We start from the raw sequence: 18,626 nt of genomic DNA, 5'->3' as shown, positions 1-18,626 counted from the left end.
GCCTCAAATGAGTACCTGGTGCGGTGTGTAAACATCGCCACTTGGGAGACAACGGCGGCCAGGCATGGTGCTGGTCATCCACCCCCTCCGTGTGCCGTCTTGGTCTTCGTAGGTGCACACTAATAGTACCTGCCCCAATAGTCTGTTAAGGATATATGGGGGATCTTTGTATAGCGCTCTGCGCGAGTATGTGGGTCTCTACGCAAGTCTACTGGTCATGCCAACCACGACATGCCACCGACTGGGTCAGGAACCGCACTCGCAGGCCCCCGGCTCGCACGTTCACTCCGGACGCGAGGCAGAGAGACGCCAGGGATAGAAATGACGAGAGTTTTATTGTGACCCAAATCTCACCGCTGCTTTCGGCTCGCAGCCTCTATCCACCCGGGGCAGGGGCGTCCCCGGGCCTACGGGGGGGGAGGGGCAGGGTATATCGCGGCTGCCCGCTTATCACAGACGAGTTTAACCACGACCTTTAAAAAAACAGAAAAACTCGGAAAAGATCTCAACTCGCACTTTCCCGAAGCTCCAGAAACTGCGTGGTGAGGACGGCGACGCGGCTACGCTGCCTCGCGCGTCTTCACGCAAGCCCCATGCTCGCTCCCACGTGTTGCCTACGGTGCCCGCTGCAGCGCTGGATTGCGCGTTGTGGGATCGCTTTCTATATTTTTACATTAGAAAAATATAAATGACCTTGCACGCTGGAAATAACGGACAACGGATCTACCGCAGGGGCTGCACGACCCCTGAGGGTAGCTTCACCGGGCCTGGCGTTCTGAACTCCAGGGTGAACGGACGCAGCGGTGCACGGCACAATCAAAGGCAGTAAAACCGTGGTGAACGCTCGGGGCATGAGGGTGCAATAGCACGAGGGGGCATTGCCCAAATGGCGGTGTACTCAAGCGGTGCGTGTACGTCGTGCGCGTGCGTGTGTGTATAACGCGTGTGTATAACACTTGTGTATAGTGCATGTGTGTGTAACGCGTGCGTAAAACGGGTGTAAAACGGGTGTAACGTAACATGTATAACACGCGTGTGTTTAACGTAACGCGTACGTAGGTAACGCTAATCTAGTGTATCACGCATGTATGTGTGTAACGTGCGTAACGCGTGTGTGCAACGTGTACGCGTGCGTAATGCGTGCGTAACGAGTGCGTAATGCATGTAAGGTATTACATTCGTAGCTACCTGCGTGCATTACACCCATCACCACCCCTGGGCGATGCACACACACACACGCGCGTGTGATTCTCTCTGCCGACAATCGCCACCCAACTCGCTCACGGCGGTGGCGTCACCGTGGCCGCGATGCTAACCCGGGGAGACTCTCCTCCTCCGGCTCCTGCTGCACCTGCTGCTGCAGCGGCAGCGGTGGCGCCGGCAGCGGTGCCGGCAACGGTGCCGGTGACGGTGCCGGCGACGGTGCCGGCGACGGTGCCAACGGAAGTGGCGGCGGCAGTGGCGGGGGTCGTGGTGGGGGTCGTGGCAGGGGTCGTGGCGGTGCTGATTGCGACTGGCTGCGTGAGCGCCAGCACGGGCGTGAGGCCTGGGGTGAGTGCCACGCCGGTGGCAGAGGCCGGCGCCGTGGCGGCGCTGGCGGCGGTGCCGGGCAGACGCGAGTCCCCCTTGGCCAAGAGCGCCGTGTGAAGCTCCTTCACAACATCGCCACTCTGCCGGAACAGCAGCAGCAGCAGCATCGGCACCATCAGCAACACAATCATCAGTAGCTGTGCTCGAGCCACGGCTGGATGAAGGCCTCCCCAAAGCTGCCACCATCTCTCGGCGTCCCCAAGGATTGTGAGAGATGGGGCAAGTACTGTTGGCGAGCGCCTATGAAGGCCGGTACGGCACACGAGGAGGTGGGTGACCAGCACCACGCCCGGGCACCTTCTGTCTCCCCAGTGCCGATGTTTTTTCACACAGCACCAGGTACTTATTTAAAACTGAGTCGACCTAGGGGAGGCCCAGGACCAGTTTCGATATTCGTCACTGGTATTGGTGTCCGTGAACAGGAATCGAACTTGCTTCACACATACGCAACTCGCTCAGTCAACAACAACCGCCATTCGCCACTAAGTGGCGGTGACGTCACCACGACGCTTGTGCCAGGCCATGTGCACCTTGAGGCTATCACGTGAAGTGTCGAACGCCCGCTGGCAGGAGGTCACGGGGCAGACCCAGCAGGTGCCACGGGTCGACTGACTGAGATGACCGAGTCACAAAGATCCCCCGTATAGCCTTAACAGACTGTAGGGGCAAGTGCTGTTAGCGAGCACCTATGAAGGCCGGAACGGTACACGAGGGGGTGGGTGGCCAGCACCACGCCCGACCGCCTTTGTCTCCCCAGTGCCGATGTTTACACACTGCACCAGGTACTCATTTAAGGCTGAGTCGACCTAGGGGAGGCCCAGGACCGGTTCAGATAATCGTCACTGGTGTTAGCCGTGAGCGGGAATCAAACCCGGATCGCCAAGTTCATAGCGCAGCGTGCTAACCGCTACACTACCGCTCCCACCGAGTCACACACGCACACGCACTCACCTGCTTGTTGGGCTCCAGGGCGGTGCGTAGCGTGGCGAGCCGCGCAGGCACCAGCTTCGCGTGCACGTGCAGCACCAGCCGCAGGGTGTGTCTGTGCACGTTCTCTCTGCCGCACGCACGCACGGGGAGGCAGAGGTGTGAGCGAGCGCTGCTGTGCGTGTGCGCTAGTGGATATTACAACATGCATCAGGCCAGTGTGTGTGTGTGTGTGTTTCAAGTTGACTTTGTATAATCAAGTGAGAAATCGAGAGACCGCAATCGAGTCATTTGCAAGTCACCTGGCGGGGGGGGGGGGGGCAAGGCATCAGTCTGATGCTAGTAGGGGGCAATGATTGCTGCTGTGTGTACAATCCCGATCGAGTAATTTGCGGGTGTAATGTTTCAAATATAGACCCCAGGCTCCGGCACGCAACGGCCTACTCTTGCGAATGACGTCACGGGACCTTTAACGTCCACTCGGAGTGAAGTATTTTTTAATAGCCAATACCACACCGCGGTAATAGCCAGGGCGGCCGCTTAGCTTCAAAGCGCGAGCCTCAGCAACAACCCATCGCGTCGGCACCTGTGTACACGGCACGTGCGTTCGTGTGGGCTCTCACGCGCGCGCGGCGATCGTAGATGATCGTAGATATAGAACGTACCGGGAAAGCGCGGGGAGCAGGAAGCTGTCGAACAGCGCGCCGCACAGGCCCTCGGACCCCAGCTCATCGGCGAGCAGGGTCAGCTGGGACAGGAAGAGGTGCAGGAACCAATCGCTGTAGCCGGCGTCCCGGTGGAATTCCGCTATGGATTGCATATACGTACAGAACCGCACCGATGTCTCAACAGTGTACAGCACCAGTGTCTCAACAATGTGTACCGCACCAGTGTACCGCACCAGTGTACCGCACTTGTGTCTCACCAGTAAACCACACCAGTCCATGCACCAAGATCAATCAACACATTTAATGTGACATTCCTATCGTGCAAGGCTCAACCTAAGGCACTGTGTTTCACAGACGGGTAGAGTCTGTCAGTAGCAGGACGACGTGGCAATGCGCTTTTACTAAATCCATCAACTTGCGAGTCATTCTCAAAATTTGGCAAATTTGGACCGTGACGCCATTGCGCATTTTCGAATAACGAGATCTGTCACATCCTCCGTGAAGCAGCCAGCGCCCATTTTTGGTGAAGGAGCCCTCTCAAGGAGCCCTCAACAGCTCCAATTATAAACTGTAAGCCCCGACGCCCTTCCTCCAGCATTGGCGTGAGCAAGCGACTGCCGGGCTGCACCGCTCCTGACCCCCGCGGTATTAACCGGGGCGGCCGCTGGACTCAAACCGCAAAACCTCCGCAACCAGGGGCCAAACACGCTGTTGCCCGGCCACGTTCCCCCCCCCCCCACCTGCCGCTTGGTCTCTCCCCGTCGTCTGACGTACGCCTGCCCGCCCGGGCGAGTGGTACATCCCGGTGGTAATCGCGCCACACTCACCGAGGGCGGGGAGCACGCGCGCAATCGCGTTCTTGTTCCTCTGCCGCGTCACGTGCAGCACGTAGTAGAGCCCCATCTCGCAAGCGACCGGGTGCTCCTGCACCCACCTGCACGCAGCAACGCAGCACGGTTAGGGCGAATGCAAATCGAGGTGGCCGGGTGAGTCGGAGGGTGAGAAGCTCTGAGCCGGCACAGCTGAGAACCCGGGTTCGAATCCGGGTTGCAGCCGCTGCCTGTGAATCCAGGGTATGGGCCGCCTGTGAAACCAGGGTTTCAGCCACTGCTCGTGATTAATTAGAATTCTCAAGCCAAGCGAGTTGATGGTCTCCCGCCAATCACCAACGATTGCACGAGAAAACACAATCGCATTAAATTTGGCTCTGCACTGGATTTGGCTAAAGTGTAACCGTGAGATTTTAAATACGAGTCTGTCCGAAGGCGGTGAACCCCCCCTACAAGCCACGCCCAGCACGACGCGGCCAGTGATTGTATGACGTAACTAATGACGTTGCCAACCCCCACCTCCCGTCCAGCGGCACGAGTGGTATCAGAGGCGAGACATTTTGTTTTCCCCCACCCCCTCCGCCAACTATTTTCGTGTTCCCCGATGAGTCTAGCGAGGCAACCGACTGTCGGTCGCGTCGCTTGGGCGGCCTTCTGCTCGGCTCCCGGCGTCCTCACTTGGTGAAGGCGGGGGGCAGGCCGGAGGGGTACGTCGGGGGGGTCCCTCCTTCCGCCGGCAAGCGAGCGTCCACCCCAAAGGTCAGGTCGTCCACCAGCAGGGTCATGAGCGCCGGCAGGAAGCGCGTCGCCACCTCCGCATCCTGCTCACCGCGACACACGACGTTGGCCGAAACGGTGGGGCGGGCGGGCGGGCTCGTTACGGCGACGCGGTCCGAGCCACCGCTCGCGAATCGCTCGCATGGGAAGAACCATACCGGCACACCCAACTCCACAGGGAGGCGCCGACAGCAGCGTGTGGCAAACGCTACGAGAAGAAAAGCTCGGGCCAACGCGCAGCCCGGCGACCGGCAAGGCCGCGCCTGGGTTACGAGTGGCTGCGAAAAATGCACGCGCTAAATCGTGACCCCTCAAACAAGCCATATTGCTCGGCCATCCAGCCCGTTACCCATTAGCGATCCGTCCATACCCCACCCAGAAATCACACGTCTAGCCTGTGAGCGGTCAATAACATTACTGATATCAACAACGACGTCAATGTCTTCAGTGTTGAATCATGGCGAGCCATGAGCAAGGGTGCTGAAACGCAGTGAGCCCCCACAACGCCATGTGCCGTGAGATCACGCAAAAACCAACGCCTTTCCCAGCCTCACTCGCGACGGTTTACTACGGATGCTCCGATTTCCTTCCAAATGTATTCATTAATTTGCTGATAACACCTTAATATATATAGAGAATTGTAAAGCTCGGGCAATTGTTGGTAGTGCCGGCTCACAGCCTTGCTGCCGCTGCCTTTCCCTCTCGTCTGTGGTTCCTCCTCGTGCCTCCGACTTGCCTCTCTCCGTCTCTCGCCGAGAGCGAGCGGACACGGTGCGGCGGCGACAGCGGCGAGTTTTCATGCCGAAGTCGTTATCATTCTTGTTATCGCTCAGAACGCCTGTGTGATCATCGATTAGATGAAGGAGTCACGGGGCGTTAACGAGTTTGCTGGGAAGAGAGACGTCTCCCACGGAGCCAGACTCACCAACTTGGGCTCCCTGAAGGCCTGGCTGTCGATCATGTCCCACGCACCCAGGCCCAGCGCCAGCATCCGCAAGAGCAGCTGCAAGTCCGGACTGTCCTGTCGGCGGCACACGGAACGCAGCGCGTGGGCACACGCAGCACAAACAGCATGCACACAAACAGCATGCATGGGACACACAAACAGCAGGCACACAAACAGTACGCACAAAACACACACACAAATAGTACGTACACAAGTACAGCATGCATACGAAACGGCATACAACCTGCTTGCATGACACACGTAAGCAGCGCATACACAAACAGCATGCACAATATACACAGCATGCATGGGGCACACACTACGCACACAAGAACCGCATGAACAACATACACACAAACAGTGTGCATGGAGCGAACACCAACATAACGCAGACAATAACAGCATGAACAACATACAAACAGCGTGGATGGAACACACACAGACGGTACGTACACAAGAACAGCACACATACAAAACAGCATGAACAATATACGGTGTGCATGGTGAACACACACAAACAGCACGCATGTAAAACAGTATGAACAATATACAGTTTGCATGGTGAAAACGCACAAATAGTATGCATACAAACAGCATGAACACAATATACGGAGTGCATGGTGAACACACGCAAACAACATGCATATAAAACAGCATGAACAATATACAGTGTGCATGGTGAAAACACACATCCACAAATAGTATACATACAAACAGCATGAACGGCAAGCGAGTACAAACGGCATGCATGGTACACACACGCACACAAACAGGACACACACAGTGGCGCACACACACAAAACCATCGTGAACACTGCATGTGACGCGCATTCGCGACACAGACACACGTCGCGTTCCCACGCTCAGGGCGCAGGGTCCTGCAAAAACACGCGTGGACAACCGCAGCGCACGTGTGTGTGTGTCCGGGTTGAGTTTGTTCAACCAGACGAGGCCTTGAGAGAAACCAGCAGAGCCTCACTGGCAGAGAGGTCAGGGTTGGACCTGCCTGGTACCAGGCTGCAGTTGTGGTTGTAGCCATGACCGTGGTTTTAGTTGTGACTGTGGTTGTGGCTGTGGTTGTAGCTGTGGCTGTAGTTGTGACCGTGGTTGTGACTGGTTGTTGCTGTGACTGCGGTTGTAGCTGCGGTTGTGGTAGTGACCGTGGTTGTAGTTGCGACAGTGGTTGTTATGACTGTAGTTCTAGCTGTAACTGTGGTTGTGACTGTGGTTGTAGCCGTGACAGTGGTTGTAGTTGTGATTATGGTTGTGTTTGTTGCTGTAGTTGTGGTTTAGCTGTGGCTGTAGTTGTAGCTGTAACTGTGGTTGTGACTGCGGTTGTGGTTGTAGAAGTGACAGTGGTTGTGACTGGTTGTTGCTGTGACTGCTGTTGTAACTGTGGTTGTTTTTCCCGTGGTTTTTGCGGTTGTGCTTTTAGCTGCAGTTGTGGTAGTGACTGTGGTTGTAGATGTAACTGTGGTTGTGACTGTGGTTGTAGTTGTGACTGTGGTTATAGTTGTGGCTGTGATTGTAGTTGTGACTGTGTCTGTCGTTGCAGCTGTAACTGTGGTTGTTGTTGTGACTGTGGTTGTGGTTGTTGTTGTGACTGTGGCTGTAGTTTTGACTGCGGTGGTGGCGCCGCGAGGCTCACCCTGGGCAGGCTCTCATGGCTCACGAGCTCCTGCAGGGTCTTCATGGTGCTCATGGCCAGAGTGTTGATGGCGAACGGATCGCACAGGATCATGGAGAGGTCCCTGGACAGGACAAACACAAAGATCCCCTTGTAGCCTACACAGGCTGCTGGGGCAAGTGCTGTTAGCGAGTAGCACCTACGAAGGCCGGCACGGCACACGAAGGAGCGGCGTGGCTAGCACCACGCTCGGGTGACAATAATCTAATTAGATTTCCTCCAGTAATGTACAACATGCGATTGCAATATTCCCATCTCCATCACTCCAAGTGGCTCACCCCAACACCTGCTCCTGGCCCCGCTTGATGCCGTCCAGGAATCCCTGCAGCTCCCGCGCCCGCTTCACGTCCACGAAACGCTCGCGGATGCACGCGTCCAGGCACCACGTGAACTGCGCGCATGCGCGTGTGCGCAGAGAGAGGGACCGTTAAGACGCTCGCTCGCTCGTCGCTGGCGCTACGAGGTTCCCCTCTTGCGCGAGAACCGTCGCGAGATTACCAGTGAGACCAGCGCGACGCTCCCCGCGGGTCACCTTGTGGCAGGGGTCGACAGAGCAGATGTCGGTGGCCTCCAGGTCGTGCAGGGCCATGAGCAGCTCCGCGCGGAGCGTGCAGTAGTGCGGGTTGCGCGTGCGCAGAAACAGCGTGCGCAGGAACTGCAGCACCATGTCGTACAGCTTCACGTTGCGCCCGATCATGCCCGTCAGCTTCTGTACCACCTGCCAGGCACAGCGAGGTGTCACGCTGAAAGCCGTGTCGATAATGACGACGACGACGACGATGATTGAGCCCGATTTATAACGAGCGCAAAATCCATTTGCGCAGCAAGTCAGAGGCACGGGGCGGCAAGTCCCAAGTGTTACTTGAGTCGAGCCAAGAGGACGCTGCCACAGTGGTGTTGTGGTGCGCACACTGGATTTGCAAATCAGAGGTCGCCGGTTCAATTCCATGTCCCCCATGCAGGCAGCGTAAACGATGCTGCAAGTTTCTTAAATCCCTCCACCCCACCCTGCCGACCACCTCTGTCCACCCAGCAGTATAAAGAGGTGCATCGCAGCTCGTAGATGGGGCAGATCGCGTGTGGAGGGGTAAAGTGTGGGTACGACCACCTCTTCCAAGGCGTCTGGCCAGAGTGGAAGAAGATGCCAGACACGCTACGGAAGGGTAAACAGCTGCAGGTCTGCACGTTCACACTTGTTACGGTGTACAGCTGGGCAACCCCCCAAAGTGCCCGCCACAGCCCGCCAACTCGCCCGCCTGCTCGCTCGCCCACCCACCCACCCGACCGATCGGCAGAGGACGCAAACGGGTTTTGATTCCTTACCCGTACCCGTACTCGGCCGCACCAGGGTCGCAAACGGGTACCCGTACCCGTACCTGGCCGTACCCTACCCCCGTACCCGGCCGGGTACGGGTATCGGGTACCCAATTGCGACCTCTGGGATGAAGCCATGTTGCAGGCACGGGTGGGTTGATTCTAGGAACTTGAATTGTGAGAAGAGACAAGACGTTGGGAAATGAGTGACAACAGTTACTCACCAGCGACTCACGGCCTACCCGTACCCGTACCCGGCCGCACCAGGGTCGCAAACGGGTACCCCTACCCGGCCGGGTACAGGTATCGGGTACCCGATTGCGACCTCTGCCGCTCACTCACCCACCCAGCCGCTTCGTTGGCTTCACTCACCTGCCCGTGGCGGCGCGCCTTCGGGGAGGAGCTGTAGAAGGTGTGCACGGCCGACAGCTCGGGCCCCAGCAGGGCCGCCTCTCTCTCCGCCAGGTACTGCTTGAACAGCGGGGATGCCTCGTCCCCGAACAGCGCCTGGTTCTCCTGCCAGATCTGCCGCTTCACCTCGGTGGCGCACGCCGCGTACAGCGCCGGGTCGCTCGTCACCTGCTTCAGGTAGCGCTCGGGGACCTGCGCGGCACGAGCGGAGGCGGCGAGGTGGCGGCGTTCACAGCAGCGCTGCGCACGGTTGTCGCGAGATTGTTCCATGCAGGCCGCGTAGGCTGTCGGGCCAACGGCTGCGAGCGAGCGTCTATGAAGGCCGGCACGGAGCACAAATGAAGAGGTGGTGCGGCCAGCACCACGCCCGGCCGCCTTTAGGAGAATCCCCCCCAGTGCTGATTTACGTTCCGCACCAGGTGCTCCTTTAAGCTTGAGTCGACTTAGAGGAGGCTCAGGATGGTAGCCTCGGCCGGGTATCAAACTCAGGTTGCTGGGCTTATAGTGCACTGCATGAACCACTATACTACCACTCTCCACGGTCACTCGCTGGCCTGTGCCGCGATAAGCCTTGTGCCTCACAGGGACAGCTGCCGGGGTGGGGGGGGGGGTGCTCCCTGGTGACGACATCAAGCGACGGCTGTGGCTGTACACGCGCGACGGGGACACCACATATGCGTGCAATGGCAGCGCCGCCACGGGAGCACGGGGAGGTCGCTCACCTTGGGAATGTGTTTGAGCAGGCACATGACGACGGGCTGCACAGACGGCATGCGCACGAGGGCAAAGCTCTTCTCCAGAAGCTCCTCCAGCTTCGTGTTCCTGCCCGGGGCACACGTAGAGCGACGCAAAGTCAGACAGACGTGCCCCTCTTCCGACTGCGCGCACGCGAGCCAAGCCGGTACGGGTGGTTTTTCCACCGGCCGTTTGCCGAGCCAGAACCAAACAGATGATACGTAAGCCTCACAAGATATCCGAAGGATGCTCGAGGTCAAGCGGGGGCAGGGGTGAGGCTAACAATGCGTTCATTGCGTGCGACATCAGCTTCGCGGCTCGGCTTCTGTGGTGGAAAATAAACCTGGCGCTGCCCGAGCAGTGCTGGGCTGGCTCGGCACAGGCTTGGCACGGTTGTGCAGTGAAAAAAGAGGTAAGGGGCAATAACGTGAAAACCAAGACGCACTGAGAGACACAAGCAAGAATTCCACGTGTACAGACACAGACACACGTGTGCACACACAGACACACGTGTACACACACACGTGTACACGCACACACGTGTACACACACACGTGTACACACACACACACGTGTACACACACATCTGTACACACACACGTGTACACACACACACGTGTACACACCGGCTGAGTGGCGGGCCCTCGGTGGCGATGACCGCCACCCTTTCGAGGAGTTTGTCTCGCAGCTCGTCGAACACCGACTGGTGGAAGTCGAGGCGCGGGATCGCGTGCAGGTCCAGGAAGGGCAGCGCCGACTGCAGCGAGGGCAGCAGCACGCCGTTCTCCAGCTGATCGCATGCGGGGGGGGGGGGGGGGGGGGCAGCAGGCAAAGCATGAGTCCAGAAGTTAACACTGGTCAATAAAAAAAAATTCTGGCCTGGACTTTTGCAGCTGTTTTAGACTAAATTTCAGGGTGCTGATTCCAAATCTGAGCTCAGATTTGCTCTATCACATCTCATTTTTATGCTATCGGAATACCCCATTTTCATTGATTTTACCAGAAATTAACTCTGTCACTTATGATTGCAAGTTGTTGCGAGTCAGTGACTGCTTTAGTGTTAAAATATGGTGCTGTATTTTTAGGATAGTGTGTTTATAATATAATTTTATGTAGATATTCACATTTATTTAATATTTTTCTTCTGCAGTTTTTATTGAAAATGCAATATTTCATATCTCAAAACCTGATGTGATAGACAAAAACTGATGCCAGATTTGGAATCAGCACCCCAAAATTACCTTAAAACCGTTGGAATACCTCACGCCAGAAAAAGTGTGTTGACCAGTGTAATTAGTGAGCCCTGTGGGTGAGTTTCCGAGTCTGGGAGGTAAGTTATCGTATGAGGTGGGGGCGGGGGGCATTGTGTTAACCGTGACAGCCATGGCCGAAAACAACTTCTATTCGTCTTCTTGGTTCTTTCGGTAAGTCACGTAGAATGGAAATAACAAAATAATACAAATAAAACATGATAAAATAATTCTCACGACGTTTCGGCCACAACGCAAGCAGCCGTCCTCAGGTGAAGAACAGGTCTGTCGGAAAGACAGCGTCATTCAGAGGTGAAGAACAGACCTGTTCAAGAACAGGTCTGAGGTGAAGAACAGACCTGTTCTTCACCTGAGGACGGCTGCTTGCGTTGTGGCCGAAACGTCGTGAGAATTATTTTAATGTTTTATTTTTATTATTTTATTATTTCCCTTCTACGTGACTTTACCGAAAGAACCAAGAAGATGAATCGTTGCAAGTCACGAAAGCTTTAAATCGAAATTTAACTTTTATTCGTGTTCTATTTGAGCTGCGTGTTGATGATGCCGTGATGCTGCTGCTGGGGCAGGAGTTGAGCGGCGGCGTGGGGCTGGAACCTGGAACTGCTCGATGGCCTTGAGGGGGTCCGTGCAGTTGGTGAGAGTCTCCCTGAGGTCCTCTCCGCCAGCCACTCCAAGCTTCTCCAGACCCGAGGTGGCCATGGCTCCCGCCTCCTTCTCGGGTCGACACACACACACACACGCACGTGGGAAAGGTGGAGACACACGGGGAGAGACACACAGGGAGACGGGGAGACACACGGGGGAGACGTGGAGACACACGGGGAGACACACGGGGAGACGTGGAGACACACGGGGGAGACGTGGAGACACACGGGGGAGACACACGGGGAGACGTGGAGACACACGGGGAGAGGTATGGAGACACACGTGGGAGACGTGGAGACACACGGGGAGATATATCGAGAGACGAAGAGATAGGGTAACACGAAGGGTGAGAGATTTGAAGACGAGGAGACACAGGTGAGAGACACACGGAGACACACAGAGAGAGACACGGAGACACAGAGAGAGACACGGAGACACACAGAGACACACAGAGAGAGACACGGAGACACAGAGAGAGACACAGAGAGAGACACGGAGACACACACAGAGAGACACGGAGACACACAGAGAGAACCACGGAGACACACAGAGATACGGAGACACAGAGAGAGACACGGAGAGACACACAGAGAGACACGGAGACACACAGAGAGACACGGAGACACACAGAGAGACACGGAGACACACAGAGACACGGAGACACAGAGAGAGACACGGAGAGACACACAGAGAGACACGGAGAGACACACAGAGAGACACGGAGACACACAGAGAGACACGGAGACACACAGAGAGAGACACACAGAGAGAGACACGGAGACACACATAGATACAGAGACACAGAGAGAGACACGGAGAGACACACAGAGAGAGACACGGAGAGACACGGAGAGAGACACGGAGACACAGAGAGACACAGAGAGACACAGAGAGACACACAGAGAGACACGGGGACACACAGAGACACGGAGAGAGACACAGAGACACACAGAGACACTGTCCCTAACCTCAAAAGGCCGCGCTTCTAACTCCTTGCGCCGTGCAGCGCTACCGGCAGATTGAAGAAAACGCTCGGAAGAGTCTTCCAGAAGACGCCTGCCATGCCCAAATGAACAACCGGAAGATATCTTCCGGAAGATGTATTTGAGTTGCGTTGGTGAACATCTTCCGGAATAAATCTTCCAGAAGATACGTTCGAGTAGAGTTAACGAAAAAAACTGAATGCATCTTCCGGAAGATATATTCCGGAAGATGTATTCGAGTCGAGTTAACGAACAACCAGAAGGCATCTTCCGGAAGATATATTCCGGAAGATGTATTCGAGTAAAGTTAACGAACGACCAGAAGACATCTTCCGGAAGACATATTCCGGAAGATGTATCGAGTAGAGTTAACGAACGACCAGAAGACATCTTCCGGAAGAAGGTACGGAAACTGAATGAAATTCCTTGCATTGTTCGGTGTCGTTACTCTCCCCACGCTCCCCGCTGTCAAACAAACCCGCATTGACCCGCGAGGTGAAGTAGGGTCACTAGCAAACCCCCCCACGCCACTCACGGTGTGGCGTGTGGAGAAGGCCGTACGTGTGTGTGCCCGTCAGCGGCTCGTGGAGTTTGGTCAACGTTTCGATTTAAAGCTTTCGTGACTGCAGGGATTCATCTTCTTGGTTCTTTCGGTAAAGGCACGTAGAATGGAAGTAATAAAATAATTAAAATAATAAAACATAATAAAATAATTTATTATGTTTTATTTTTATTATAAAAATAAGAATTTTATTATAAAAATAAAATAATAAAACAATAAAATAATTGTATTATGTTTTATTTTATTATTAAAATAATAAAACATAATAAAAAATAATTTTATTATGTTTTATATTATTATCAAAATAATAAAACATAATAAAATAATTGTATTATGTTTTATTTTTATTATTTTATTACTTCCCTTCTACGTGACTTTACCGAAAGAACCAAGAAGATTTGGTCAAAGTGTTATCTTCTTCACTTAATGTGTCACTTTATTTCAATAAAACGATTATCTGTATTAATTAAAGATTTGAAGCTTTCGTGACTGCAAGGATTCATACTCTTATGTTTTTTCGGTAAAGTCACGTAGGTAAAAAAATTAAATTAAAATTAATAAAAAGGAATAATAGAGATAAAATAAAATAATAAATCACAAAATCTAATGATTTCTTATTTTATTTTATCTCTATTATTCCTTTTATTACTTTTATTTTTACCTACGTGACTTTACCGAAAAAACAAGAGTATGATTATCTGTATAACGTTTCTAACCAATGTCGCCGTGAATATTTTTTTTGTCCAAATCAAGCACAAGCGCAAATAGACATATAGCACATGCAGACGGCCCGTTGCCCGAAACGTCGCTTGTCATATACTTTTTCCCCTTTAAGGCCACAGTGTTCTTGAGGAATGTGCCGAGGGTTTTTTAAAATGTTGTTATCTTGGGCATTTGGCAATTATTCTGCCAGGCTTGTGGCTGGAGTTCTACCAACGGGAGACAATTTAAATTCACCTGTATGGGATAGGGGGCTGTCCATAAATGACGTCACGCGATTTTGGACGATTTTTTACCCCCCCCTCGTCACACGGCGTCACAAAAAGTCAGACCCCCCCCCTCAAATATGACGTCACAAAGCTCTGCCCCCCCCCCCCCAAACCATATTTCTATTTCGAAAATAAAACATGCTTTAAATCGCTTTCAACTATTGTCATTGTAGTGCGTATTTAATGTGGCGCTGCACTCTGATGTTGTAGGAGTGTTGTTATAACAATTATTGTTGTTATAACAATTCTGGTTTATTTAAAGTTGCGCATTTTGATGTGACGTCACATTTCTCACCCCCCCCCCCCCCTCGTCACACATCGTCACAAATGTCTGACCCCCCCCCCCCTCTCCCCGTAGGTGCGTGACGTCATTTATGGACGCGTGGTTTTTTTTTCCGTATTATCCGGGTAGGGTCCGGTTTCCTGCCCCATATAAGCACTCGTTTAAATTGCGCCGGTAACGTCTGAATATTGTAAAGAGCAGAGGTTCTCAAATGGGGCTACGCGGATTCCTGGAAGTACGTGGCAGTGTTCCAGGAGGGGTACGTGATGTGATCTATAAACGTGTGAAATGATATCATCCGTGAGAGTCATTGGCGAATAATCGTGTACGAATCTACCAACAAAGTAACTAGGGTTGAATTCAAGTTCATTTATTTGGTATAGCCCTGTGAGCCATTCGGCTCTTGAATCGGGTGCAACCGCAACAAACAAAAAACAAAAACATGAACAAGAAAACATCTTAAAGGGAATATGTGACTATGTGCAAACAGAAAATCCAATAAAAGACAGCAAAATATTGCAGAAAAAGCACCGTATATCAACGCTGTGTGCAAAAATCCCAGTGGGATGCAAGTCAAGCAACAACAATCACAACACAACTTAGATTAAGGCCATCAGTCTAACTCCGTACTACAATAAACAAACATGGCCAAACCAAAAAACGTATCTAAAATCACCAAAATAAAGCCATAAAAGCAATGAAACAGTGATCATAGGAACTGTGACCGAATTTTCACAATAAACGACATAAACAACATGTACCACCAGACCCTGCAGCAATAGCTGGCTGCATGAGTCACTCCACAACAGCAGGAGCATCAGTCGGAGTATCAACATTTTTCAATGCACCTTTAAGATCAGCACACTAAATCAAAACACAGGTCATACTTTGCAGCGATCATCCGGAGCGAAACATTGTCTTTTAGGCCACTGAATTTTCAGTGGCAGCTAGGGGTGTACAACTCCTCTAGAGCAGTTTTGAGTGAAGATCTCATAGGTAGTGATCTCAAATTTAAATCCATATGGTCACCTATAAGGATATCAAATACCTTTCTAAACTCATTGATCGTAAAATTTTGATTTAAAGCTTTCGTGACTGCAGGGATTCATATTCTTGGTTCTTTCGGTAAAGTCACGTAGAAGGGAAATAATAAAATAATAAAAATATAAAACAATACAAATTCTCACGACGTTTCGACTGCAACACAAGTTATCGTCATCAGGTGTGAAATTCACAGCAAGAAAATTTGAAAAACCGCCACTTTTTTCAAATTTTCTTGCTGTGGATTTCACACCTGATGATGATGATTGCTTGTGTTGCATTCGAAACGTCGTGAGAATTTATATATTTTTATTATTTTATTATTTCCGTTCTACGTGACTTTACCGAGAGAACCACTGATATCATTGATCGTACACAATGTGGTGTACGAGAGTAAAACCAGCGAGTGCAAACAAATTACGTGTCCCATGCAGAACGTCCGTTGAATTTTTTATTTATTCGCTTGCAGTTACTAGCAGTTAGTTACCTCACAAACTGGATCATTGGTAAAAAAAAATACATATTGATGTTCATTATGAATACTTTTTTTCTCTCAAAACCATGTTGGGTCAGGCAAGTGGTTTTACTGGTAGGAACCTCCTGGTTACACCAGCCTACAGGGGATTATTGTGTCCGTCCGTCGTGCATGGAGGGGCTGGGTGGGGAGGGGCTTGAGGGGCTGGGTGGAGAGGGTGGGGCTGGGTGGGGGGTGGGAGGGGTGGAGCTGGGTCGGGAGGGGCTGGTCACCCCGTGGTGCCCTTATAAAACTCAACGTTTAACCTACTCACGCCGGCTTGTGCCCGCCCTCACAGTCGGGCATATTTGCGGAATACACCACGCCGCCGTTGACGCTGGCCATTGACCGAGCAACCCAACGTTCCTACCAGCTCCCTCCGCAGGAATGTGTACTCGGTTGTAACAACATTCAACAAGGTTGGCTACAGTAGCCCAAAACAAAAGGTTGAGAACCACTGATATAGAGGCCCGCAGAGCTCGGGGGAGAATTTGGCTCAAGCTGACCGCCTTGGCTGCTGTTCGAATACATCAGGGCTGCGGAACCTTTTTCTGCCATTTGTATATTTATATAACATCATTCGCGGGCCATACAAAATTATCAACTTAAAAATTAGCCCGTTATTTTTGGTCAAACATTTAATTAACTCACCCCTAATGCGATGGCTGGAACTGCTTCTCTTTGGCGAGGCGCGTGATGTTAGCTGGTATTGATGATGTTGCTACTCGCAACTGCTTTTCCAGGTTTGCTCCTAGATTTATTGAATTTAGAGTCGCCGCCTGCGGTTGCCTTGGCAGGGCCACACCAAATGATTTCGCGGGCCTTGTACGGCCCCGCGTGCCGGACGTTCCCCACCCCTGGTCTACATGAATCAGGAGGCGAGGCGACCTTCCCGTCAAGCCAACAGGAGACGTGATGCCCTCATTCCTACATCAGTGGGGGCGATGGAGGACGGGGGCAATCACGGCCGTGGTGGCGGCTCTCACATTGCAGCCTGTGGGCCAGAGGTCGCAACCGGGTACCCAATACCCGTACCCTACCCGATACCCGGCTACCCGTACCCGGCCAGGTACGGGTACGGGTACCCGTTTGCGACCCTGATGCGGCCGGGTACGGGTACGAGTAGGCCCGTGAGTCACTGGTGAGTAACCGTTTGTCACTCATTTCGGGTAGGGTACGGGTACCCATTTGCGACCCTGGTGCGGCCGGGTACGGGTAAGGAATCAAAACCCGTTTGCGACCTCTGCTGTGGGCTAACCTTGACCCGAACTCCAACACAAAGACGAACTCTTCTAGAGACGTAAAAACATTAACCCCTGCCACTGTAAACATTGAGACAATGGGTGTCACATTGAGACAATGGGTATCACATTGAGACAATGGGTGTCACATTGAGACAATGGGTCTCACATTGAGACAATGGGTGTCACATTGAGACAATGGGTGTCACATTGAGACAATGGGTGTCACAGTGACACAATGGGTGTCACATTGAGACAATGGGTGTCACATTGGCACAATGGGTGTCATATTGAGAGAATGGGGTGTCACATTGACACTATGGGTGTCACATTGAGACAATGGGTGTCACATTGAGACAATGGGTGTCACATTGAGACAATGGGTGTCACATTGAGACAATGGGTGTCACATTGAGACAATGGGTGTCACATTGACACAATGGGTGTCACATTGAGACAATGGGTGTCACATTGAGACAATGGGTGTCACATTGAGACAATGGGTGTCACATTGACACAATGGGTGTCACATTGAGACAATGGGTGTCACATTGACACAATGGGTGTCACATTGAGACAATGGGTGTCACATTGAGACAATGGGTGTCACATTGAGACAATGGGTGTCACATTGAGACAATGGGTGTCACATTGAGACAATGGGTGTCACATTGACACAGTGAGTGTCACATTGAGACAATGGGTGTCACATTGAGACAATGGGTGTCACATTGAGACAATGGAGTGTCACATTAAGACAATGGGTGTCACATTGACACAATGGGTGTCACATTGAAGTTCGAAAAGCAGAACCATAGTTCTGATTGTAAAAAGGAGAGGGTGGAGATGGGGCGAAACGGAGAGAGATGGGTGAGAGGGGAGGTGGGAAATGGATAGAGCCGAGAGATGGGAAGATGGAGATAGCGGAGATAGTGAGAGAGGTGAGAGAGATGACAAGGTGAGAGAGATGACAACAATTCGACGAAGAGAGAGAGGAGATCGAGGAAGTTGAGAGAGTTGGCAGATGGAGAGGTGGAGAAAGAGGAGGAATTAAGAGAGGAAAGATTGGGGAGGAGAAACAGGGAGACGGGGGGGGGATGGAGAGAGGGGAGTGAAAGGAGATAGGGGAGAGAGAGAGAGAGCGGGTGTAGAGAAAGGGGAGATGGGGGGGGAGAGAGAGTGGACATGGAGAGAGAGAGAGGGAATATATAG

The 18,626-nt window shown here is 52.6% G+C and overlaps 1 protein-coding gene across 1 annotated transcript; it reads right to left on the bottom strand.

Annotated features, from left to right (window-relative positions):
• Window positions 1–322: 322 nt before the first annotated feature.
• LOC133354637 (negative elongation factor B-like) lies at window positions 323–12,891 on the bottom strand. The gene is made up of 14 exons (XM_061571659.1): window positions 12,770–12,891; window positions 11,751–11,867; window positions 10,512–10,675; window positions 9,873–9,972; window positions 9,112–9,342; window positions 7,958–8,143; window positions 7,704–7,816; window positions 7,387–7,489; window positions 5,718–5,813; window positions 4,694–4,836; window positions 4,013–4,119; window positions 3,183–3,324; window positions 2,542–2,647; window positions 323–1,670 (listed from the first exon to the last, which is right to left on the bottom strand). Exons 2-14 carry the CDS (start codon window positions 11,853–11,855, stop codon window positions 1,281–1,283), a joined length of 1,986 nt encoding a protein of 661 aa, XP_061427643.1. The 5' UTR covers window positions 11,856–11,867; window positions 12,770–12,891; the 3' UTR covers window positions 323–1,280.
• Window positions 12,892–18,626: the final 5,735 nt, after the last annotated feature.

This window comes from Lethenteron reissneri, chromosome 48 (genome assembly GCF_015708825.2).
Source record: "Lethenteron reissneri isolate LAM-NWPU_2019-01 chromosome 48, ASM1570882v1, whole genome shotgun sequence".
Classification (NCBI taxonomy): Eukaryota; Metazoa; Chordata; class Hyperoartia; order Petromyzontiformes; family Petromyzontidae; genus Lethenteron; species Lethenteron reissneri.
Note: the sequence above shows the minus strand (reverse complement) of the source record. Positions and strands in the feature narration are given on the sequence as shown.